Source organism: Phaethon lepturus, unplaced genomic scaffold, assembly GCF_000687285.1.
Source record: "Phaethon lepturus isolate BGI_N335 unplaced genomic scaffold, ASM68728v1 scaffold31117, whole genome shotgun sequence".
NCBI lineage: Eukaryota > Metazoa > Chordata > Aves > Phaethontiformes > Phaethontidae > Phaethon > Phaethon lepturus.
This window is the reverse complement of record NW_010553027.1, coordinates 8,145-17,110: the sequence shown is the minus strand read 5'-3', so window position 1 is coordinate 17,110 and position 8,966 is coordinate 8,145. Positions and strand designations below refer to the sequence as shown.

General features: G+C 56.6%; 1 protein-coding gene across 1 annotated transcript in view; it reads left to right on the top strand.

The window, feature by feature from the left end:
• Positions 1–251: 251 nt before the first annotated feature.
• The window catches only part of LOC104624129 (serine/threonine-protein phosphatase 6 regulatory ankyrin repeat subunit C), a gene marked incomplete at its 3' end in the record, with an annotated part of 16,037 nt that continues 7,322 nt past the window's right edge, over positions 252–8,966 (top strand). Inside the window, exons 1-11 of the mRNA XM_010291416.1 lie at positions 252–331; positions 2,674–2,752; positions 3,955–4,025; positions 5,730–5,930; positions 6,075–6,162; positions 6,318–6,460; positions 6,622–6,834; positions 6,951–7,029; positions 7,617–7,731; positions 7,810–7,892; positions 7,981–8,098. Of these exons, the coding sequence (XP_010289718.1) occupies positions 6,075–6,162; positions 6,318–6,460; positions 6,622–6,834; positions 6,951–7,029; positions 7,617–7,731; positions 7,810–7,892; positions 7,981–8,098 (839 nt within the window). The remainder of the gene's footprint in view (positions 332–2,673; positions 2,753–3,954; positions 4,026–5,729; positions 5,931–6,074; positions 6,163–6,317; positions 6,461–6,621; positions 6,835–6,950; positions 7,030–7,616; positions 7,732–7,809; positions 7,893–7,980; positions 8,099–8,966) is intronic.

The window sequence follows — 8,966 nt, the reverse complement described above, 5'->3', positions numbered from 1 at the left end:
TACCTTTGCTGCCTTGAAAATTGCACCCTGGTGCTGGCTGAGCCACGGGTGTGAGGAAGCTGCTGGGTGCTGCCGCTGGGCCAAGCTCCGGCAGCAGCAGGCGTGGGGGGCTCGTTCGTGGAGCAAGGTCCTGGCTCAATCAGGCTGGTGTAAAGTCTCTGACGTGCCGTGACGCTGCCGGTTCTCCTCCCTCTCGTGTCCTCCCCGTGGTGCCACCTTCACGACTTGCTTCTCTTTTCCTTTGTAGCCTCCTCTGGTCCAAGCCATCTTCAACCGCGATATAGAGGAGGTGCGGTCGTTGCTGAATCAGAAGGAGAACATTAATGTATTGGTGAGTGCTGCCCGGCTGTGCTCGCTCCCCTTCCCTCACGCAGCTCTCCCTCGCTTCCTTCACTGCAGTGTGGCTCTTTAGCAGAGGGGAGGGCAGAGGCTCAGCCCGTGAGATGTGGGTGCTGCTAAGGGGGGGACTTTTTTTGGCTAGGATGGTCAGAGCTGGGGTTCTGAAACAAATATTTCTGGATTCTGCTCCCGGCTCAGCTGCCATTTGCTGTGCAGCGTTGTCCTGTTGCCTCAATCTTGCCATCTGTAAAATGGGGCATTTGGAAGACTTGGTGTGTGGGAGGACTTTTCACAGAGGCTCAGCTTAGCTGCCTTGCCAGTTTACCTTTTTCTCCTTTGGGGTGGTGACCCAAAATAGTTTGGTGTGAACGCAGCCGGTCTGCCTTGTGATAAGGTTGTTCCCCAGGGTGCAAGGAGGATTTGAGCTACGAGGGGTTTCTGCTGTGCTCGTCTTAAGCCTGATGGCAGAGGGTGGTTCTGACGCTCGTTTCGGAGCAGGCAGGGAGGCTGGGATAGGCGGCTGCCATTCAGGCACATCCCTCCGGGTCCTGCGAGCGGCCAGGCTGGCTCCTGGGAGAGCAGCCCAGTCTGGCGGCGATGAGCGTGGTTTGTCCTCACGTGGAGCGTGGGGACCAGGCTCCGGCAAGGGAAGGGGTGAAACCTGCCTGTGAGCGTTCCCGTCTGACTTGTCAGCGTGCCTTCCCTTGATCTGGTTTATGAGCTTCCCGCTAACAAATCAGCGGCAGATGTGCAGATAAGAAACGCAGCCTGCTGCGACGCAGGCTGGCAGGTTGGCCGGCTCTGCACCGGCCCAGGTCCGCCTGACGTGGTGGCACAGTTGGACCGGTGCTGCGTCAGCAGTTACCGTGCTCTCAGCCCAAAAGCCGGGCTAAGTCGTGAGCTCTAGGCAAGAGCAGCCTGTTCTGGTTCACTGTCTCCTCCGAGCTGTGGCATTAACGAGGGCTCCGGTCCGTGCTGCTGCCAGCTGTGCTGCAGGCAGCTGCTGGCTTTTTGGCACACTCCTGTTTGTTTCGCTGGGCACTTGGTCAGGGCGTTCACCCAGCCCAGCCTGCGGAGCCGGGGCCGGTGCACCCCGATCCTCATGGTGTTAAACCCTGAGGTCAAGGGCGGGCGCTGCGGACGCTGGCCGGCATCCTGGAAAGGTGAGGGCAGCCCCGCGCTGGTGCCCGTGTGCCAGCAGGACTAATGATTCGATCGTATCTTAGCTTATTTTATTATACAGAGATAGCGTGGGGATTTTTTTCCATGACTGCTTCGGCTGGGGACCCGGCAGCTCTTCGTGCTCTCTTGTCAGGAGAGAGGGTTGGGATTGTTTTGCTGAGCTTTCGCGCAGCTGCTGGACGAATAAAACCACAATTGTTAACACTTAATTTCCTTTTTGTGTGCAGGTTTAGAAATGTTGTTGCTTGTTCAGTGACCTGCCAGCTGGGTTTCACTTTCACATCCTCCTTCCTGGTTGTGCCAGCACAAGTTGTAACAAAAAAAAAAAAAAGAGAAACCACCACCATTTTCCAAACAGTTTTTAACCTAATGAAAAGCAATTACATTTTTTCCCCCCCGAACACAAAATACGGGGCTTGAAACGAGTTGTGCTCGTCTGGCTTTCTACTTGTTTGCTTCCTGGCTTTAGTACGTGGCGTGTTCCCTGAGGAAAGCCTGAACCAAATGCCTGGAGGCAGAGGTTACCCAGGGCCTGGCCCTGAGTAAACAGAAGTGAAAGGTATTTTTAATTGGGTTAATCCAATCTAAGATCAGAGAGGGGCTTCTGCACCTTCCCGCCCTTCAGCAGCCGGCGGGTCTGAGTCTGGTTTCAGAGCTGTCGGTAATTCTGAGTGGTTTTTATTGTTGGCCGAGAGGATAAGAGTGTGCAGAATGGGACAGCCTGTGCGCTGCCAGAGCACGGCCAGGCTTTCATCTCGCATCGCAGAGTGCTTTGCAGACGTTCATTAAGTCCCGAGCACCGGAGCCAGGTCGGGTCGGTCTCTGGGGAGTCAGCGGGGGGATGAAATGAGTGGCCAGGGCTCTCACAGCCTCCCCGTCTTGTGCTGGGGTTATGGCCCGGGTACCCTCTGCTCTGGCCACCAGCTACACCACACCCCAGCACCCGTGGAGCTCCGGAAGGGCTGCGCACCCCTGCAGCGCTGCGGGAAGGTGCTGGGTTTATGCCATTTTCTCCCTGTCCCATGTGCCGAGATGCTGCCCACACTTATGGGCGTTTTGGGGCAGACTGGAGTGGAGGAGAGATTGTGCTGTGAGAGATCTCCCTGCCCTCAAAGCTCACAGAGGTTTTTTGTTTCTTACATTCCTGTTCAGGACCAAGAAAGACGAACGCCGCTGCATGCTGCTGCCTACATAGGAGATGTTGCAATCCTTGAGCTCCTAATACTGTCAGGTAAGGGCCAAGGCTCAGGGCACTTGGCTCGAGTGCTGCCGCTGCCCTTAAGGCATCTTTCTTCTGGCCTTAGGGGTGCAGAGCAATAGTTTTTGGTCACCCTCCAAGCAATCGTGTGCTCGTGCTTAAGCCAGTGGGGTTGCAGCCAGGGGAAGATTAGGAAATGTTGCCATAATCCTAAGAGGTTTGTGCAGACGGGGAAGCGTCTCAGAGCTGAAATAGCAGAGGTGGAAACCAAGCCAGGAGGGGGATGTGTGCAAGGTGTTGGAAGGAGGTACTGGAGGAGGGTGCAGTGGGGATGCTCGCCTCAGAGATGCCTTGGGCGGCAGGACGCTCAGGGGAGCAGAGTTTCACTTGCTCATGGAGAGGGGTCAGCTAAAAAACAGGGGATTTTACTCAGTTTTGGCTTGTGTTACTTGGTGTAAAGCTGCCCTTCGTTTCCCTCCAGAGACACTCGGTTCTGTGCCCGTGCGGTGCAGACAGGGAAGTCTCCTCGACCGCTGTTCGCCAGCGCAGTGCCTCGGGGCACCATGGGCTTCGCAGCTGCTTGCTGGTGGCGTGGGGGAACCCTGAGGCTGGGATGATCCTACGTGACCCTGACAAGGAGAGACTTGGGGAAATCCTTTGCTGAGGGCTTGTTAAACAGGACTGGGGATGTTCAGCTCCATCTGCAGAGCACGGGATGCCCTTACGTGCCCCGTGTTGATTTTTGCATGCCTGCCTGCTGAGTTCTCAGCAGCAAAGAAAGGCAGGGGCTTCAGGGGTCGTGGGACCTAAGTGCCTAGCACAGATCTGGAGCTGGGATGGCACTATTCTGTCATCTTCCCTTTCTAATACGGAGATGCAGCCCACAGTGACCACAACTCACAACATGAAATGCTCTGGTTTTTTGCCTCAAGTGGCCTTGTTTTACAGCAAGGAGCAGAACTGCTCGCTGGGTCTTTGCTGGGGATTTTTTTGGCTCGGGGGAAGATGGCACTCTGGGATACGTAGTCTCTTCAGTCCCGCAAGGGATGTAGCTTGCTTCTCTTGCAGTTCAGAGTCTGTCCTCAGTAAAGCTCAGTGCAGGGTCCCCTCTTGCAGCAGGACTGGCACTCCTGCCTGGCGGGTGCCTCAGGTGGCTGCAGACCTGCCCTGGGACTCTGGAGCGGGGGCAGCTGGTCACTTCTCTGCCCCCGACCGCTCCTTTTGTTCTTCCTCAGGTGCTAATGTTAATGCGAAGGACACTGTTTGGCTCACCCCGTTACACCGCGCTGCGGCTTCTCGTAACGAGGTAGGTTCCCTCTGGCTCTGTCTGCTCCTTGCCTGGGGGTGGTGGGCACTGATGTGAGGAGGGGACTGTGCTTCTGCTTCTCTTTTCCATCTTGCCCTGTTTTGGCTGAGATGGGTGGTCTTATTAGAGCGGTGAGGGGACAAAAGCATACTTCAGAGGCCAAAAAAATCTCCTTAGTTCCCTTCCCTCCAGCCTTCAGGAGTCAGCCACGTGGGTTTTCCCCACAGCATCCTCCTCCCTGCCTTTCCCTGCTTCCCCAGGGCTTTGTCTAATCCAGCTTTACATTTCTTTGAGGGATGATGGGGCTCTCACCCTTTCTCTTGGGAGCTGATTCCAACGGATCTTGTTGGAAAGATTTCCTGACATTTAGCTTTTGTGGGTTTAACTTCATCCCACTTAACTTTGTCCTGTTTTGAGTTACTGGAGAGCAAGAAACTCTGTGGTCATCTTGGTTGGAGCCAGGGGATCAGAAGCCCCGACTCTGACATGCAGGGCATGTTACCACACATCGACTGGTTGCGTGAATTCTCTTAATCGGCAGCAGACACAGGATGAAACACATTAGTGTAAACCTCTACTGAGGCGTTTGCTGTGAACATGTGTGGACGGTTACTGTGGGTCGCTAAAATATGGGAGCTCAGCAAGCTGAGACTGTTTTGCTGTCAGGTCTGAAGTGCTGCTTGTCTGTGAATTTGAGCACAGTCGTTTGCTTCTCTGCCTCAGCTCAGAAGTGCTGCAGAGCCACCTCCCTCGTTCTGTTCTTCCCTGGTGCTTGGCACAGGGCTCCGCCAGTGCCCTGCATGCCCAGCTCCTGAGAGGAGCCTTCCCAAAATGCCTTCACGACTTTTCCTGCCTAGAGCCTGCTCTCTAGGACTGCTGGGTTTAGGTACTGCCTGGCCGTTTCGTGTGCTTCTCCCAGCCGGGAGCGGTATCGGCTAGCCCTGGGAGAAAAGAGCAGAGCAGTGAGCCGTGGGGCTGGGATCATTGGAAGCGCTGCCCCGATGCTGCGTGGAAGTGGACAGCCTGCAAACCGTAGCGAGGAAGATGTGGGGTTGCAGCAAAAAACCTTTACCAGCAAAAGGGGGAAATAGTTATCAAATATAGGTCAGTGGATCACGTTTGTCATCCCCGGGGTGCTTCGCACCTCGTGAGTCATGGAGGAACACTCACTCACGGTTCAATCGCGTGGCTCGGAAGTGTTTCTCCCACGGAGACGTGTTTCACAGCTGCACTCGGGAGGGATGAGCCCAGCTCATTCAGGTCCCACACACCAAACTCCAGCCTGGAAGGAGCTGGAGCAGCCCAGGTGAGGGCTGGAGGATTTGTGTAAGGAAGATTCCTCTCCCTGCTCACTTGGAGCCACTCTCACGCTATCTTTACCTGTGCCACCCTTTCTCTGTGACAACGTGCTGAAACACAGCCATACGTGGGCTTCAAAATGTCATTGGGGACATGGAAGCAAACAAGCCCTTTCCTTTGACGGAGCGGGGAGAAGCCGTACTTGTGGGCATGCGGTGCAGTTTCAGCTCAGCCCCCCGAGCGCAGCTCTGTCTCTCAGGGCTGTAGGCTGGTGTGTTTCTGGGCAGCCCTGTGTGTGCTGAAAGCATGAGGTGGACCGAGCTGCAGCTTCCCCCACCTGGCTGGAGGGCTCCTGCGGGCTCCAGCAGGTTGGGTTAGAGCTCTGCTTTCCTCTGCTCCTGCTAGAAGGCACTTCACCTCCTCCTGAAGCACTCGGCAGATGTCAATGCCCGCGACAAGTATTGGCAAACACCTCTGCACGTCGCCGCTGCCAACCGGGCCACCAAGTGCGTGGAGGCCATCATCCCACTGCTGAGCACTGTCAATGTCGCGGACCGCACGGGCCGCACGGCGCTGCACCATGCCGTGCACAGCGGCCACCTCGAGGTAGGCAAGGCGGGTTCAGGCGCAGGGGGTCCCGTGTGCGTTCCCCTTCCTGGGTCCGGGCTTCGCAGGTGGCAAAGGCACCTCTGCCCGCACAAGCGGGGAGGAATGGCAGCCTTGCCTCTCTCGCCACTTCTCCCCATCTAGATGGTGAACCTGCTGTTGAACAAAGGGGCCAGCCTGAGTACTTGCGACAAGAAGGACCGCCAGCCCATCCACTGGGCAGCTTTCCTAGGTAGGCTTTCCCCACGCGCATCGGTCTGGTTTCATCTCCCACGTTGCTCTCTGCCTACGGATTCACCTTTCAGGGTGGTGGGGTCCCCAGAGGCCGCTGTGCCCAGGTCTCTGTTTTCCGGGGTTCCCTGGCTCTTAGCGCTGTCTCTCGGCCAGGGCATTTGGAAGTTCTGAAGCTGCTGGTGGCCCGGGGAGCTGATGTGATGTGTAAGGACAAGAAGGGCTACACTCTGCTGCACACGGCGGCAGCCAGCGGCCAGATCGAAGTCGTGCGTCACCTGCTGAGGCTGGGAGTTGAGGTAAGACCCCTGCGGCTGTGAGCAGGGTGGGCTCAGGTGCGGCCGGTCTGGAGGCAGGAGCAGGAGAGGGTGCTGGGTGGTGACAGGAGCCCTGGCTGGTTCTCAGCTGCCTTTTTTTCTTCCTCAATCCCCAAATCCTCTGGGGTTTGCTGCTCCCACAGATCGATGAACCAAATTCCTTCGGTAACACTGCACTTCATATTGCCTGTTACGTGGGCCAAGATGCCGTGGCCAACGAGCTGGTCAATTACGGCGCCAACGTCAATCAGCCTAACGAGAAGGGCTTCACCCCTCTGCACTTTGCTGCCGTCTCCACCAACGGGGCCCTGTGCCTGGAGCTCCTCGTGAACAATGGGGCCGATGTCAACTTTCAGGTCTGGCACTGAGCGGTTGAGCTTGGGGATGAGGGGAGTGGGGACCCGCTGCCTGATGGCAGAGCTCGGGGAGCATGGTGGGAAGCCTGATGCGACATGGCTTCTGCTCTCTGCAGAGTAAGGAAGGGAAGAGCCCTTTGCACATGGCTGCCATTCACGGACGGTTCACGCGTTCACAGATCCTCATTCAGAACGGTGAGTGGCTTCTTCCTCCAGCCCTGGGTTACCCGAGCCTTTTCTTCTGCTTCTCAGCACCTGCCTCCAGGACCTCCCTGGGAGTTTGCTCAGGTTTAAGAGCTCTACAATTATCACTCAAATTCACTCTGTGCTCTTGGGGCTGTTGCCAGTGGCCCTGTGCTGCTCGGAGGTGGCAGGGAGTGTGCAGGCCCTCAAGGGCAGCGAGGTGCAGACGAGGGGACTCAAATTCCAGCCAGGTCAGGGCTGCTGTGGCCAAAGAACATTGCAACTGCCACGTCCAGCCTGAAAGACAATATTCTTGTAAGAGGGCTGCAGCCTTGGCAGACACCCCAGGGGTTCAGCCAGAGACTTCCGGGGCTGAACATATCCCCTCCTGGGGCGAGATCTCATGCCCCGGATTTGCAGGGTACAAGAGGGCTCTAAGCTCAGACAGCAGTTTACAGTTCTTGCGCTGCACGATGCTGAATGGACTTGAGTTATTAGCTGTGTCCCTGAGACGGGAACGTGGCCATTGGAACAGCCTGGGCTGCTCGGGACTAGAACGCAGAGACTCGCTGGCAAAGCACTTGGCTTTTCCTTTCTAGGCAGTGAGATTGACTGTGCTGACAAATACGGCAATACCCCCCTCCACGTTGCTGCTAGATATGGCCACGAGCTGCTAATTAGTACTTTGATGACGAATGGTGCTGACACTGCAAGGTAAGGAAGGACTCTTCCTCCCTTTCCCTGCCCTGGGCAGAAACGATCCATCCTGACTCCCTTCTTGTCTCCTGGCAGGCGTGGGATCCACGACATGTTCCCTCTGCACTTAGCTGTTCTCTTTGGATTTTCAGACTGTTGTCGTAAGCTACTTTCCTCAGGTGAGTGTCTCCGCCGCCCCTCCTGCAGTGGGGGCACTGGGGGGACCCTCGAGCTTCCCCCTGACTCCCTGCCCCTCCTGCCACCCAGGTCAGTTGTACAGTATCGTCTCCTCGCTGAGCAATGAGCACGTGCTGTCTGCAGGCTTCGATATCAACACGCCTGACAACCTCGGGAGGACTTGCCTCCACGCTGCTGCTTCTGGAGGGTGAGCTGTGCACGGGGCGCTGGTCCCACACTGCCTGCAGGAGGGTCACTGGCTGCCCCCAGCCCAAACCGTAACCCTCCTCTCCGCCCGGGAGCTACAGCGTGGGCAGCCCTGTGCAGTGCTTTGGTCAGGGCTGGGAGTCGGACCCCTGCGTGCCGTTCTCTCTGGGAGAGAGTGGAGACCTGTGTTTAGAGCATGAATGAAAATGGACACCTATTGGCCCTGTTCTGCCACTGACTGACTCACCCCGGTCGCTCCCCTCCGTGACTGTTTACCCTTCTTTAAAATAGGGCTAAAATGCTTCCTTGGCTGGGGGTTCGTAAAGGGCTGGCAGGCTGATGCCTGAAAAGCAGCAGGGATTTAGCTGGCTGTGTAAATGCCTGATGTTGTTTGCCAGGGAGTTTGATTTCATGCAGCGCGTTGAGAGTGAACTCGGCTGCCGCGATACGGCAGAGGTGAGAGTCCCATCGAGGACCTCGTTTCTGTCGTGCCTGTGCGATGCTTGAGAGCCGGTCGCAAGAGCCGACCCTCGGCAGCGCAGCGCTGTTACCCTGCCTGAGCGGCAGGAACAAAGCACTGACGCAGAAGCCAGAAATCCTAGATCTTTTTTGCAGCATAAAATCCAGTGTGTCAGCTGCACTGACGCCATGGCTAATGTCTCTCTGTAATTGCCTGGTTGGTTGAGAGCTCCACGCAGTGCAGGATAGCGCTGGTAAGGCAGGAAGCATGAAGGGTTATTTCGCTGGAGTGCAGGGAAGAGCTTTGTGTGTGCAGCATCCAGCCATGGCTGCGGCTCTTACACTGCCCAAAGATGACAAACTGAATTGAGCTTTGGCACGTCCAGGCTGTGCGGGTGAGAAGCGTAGCT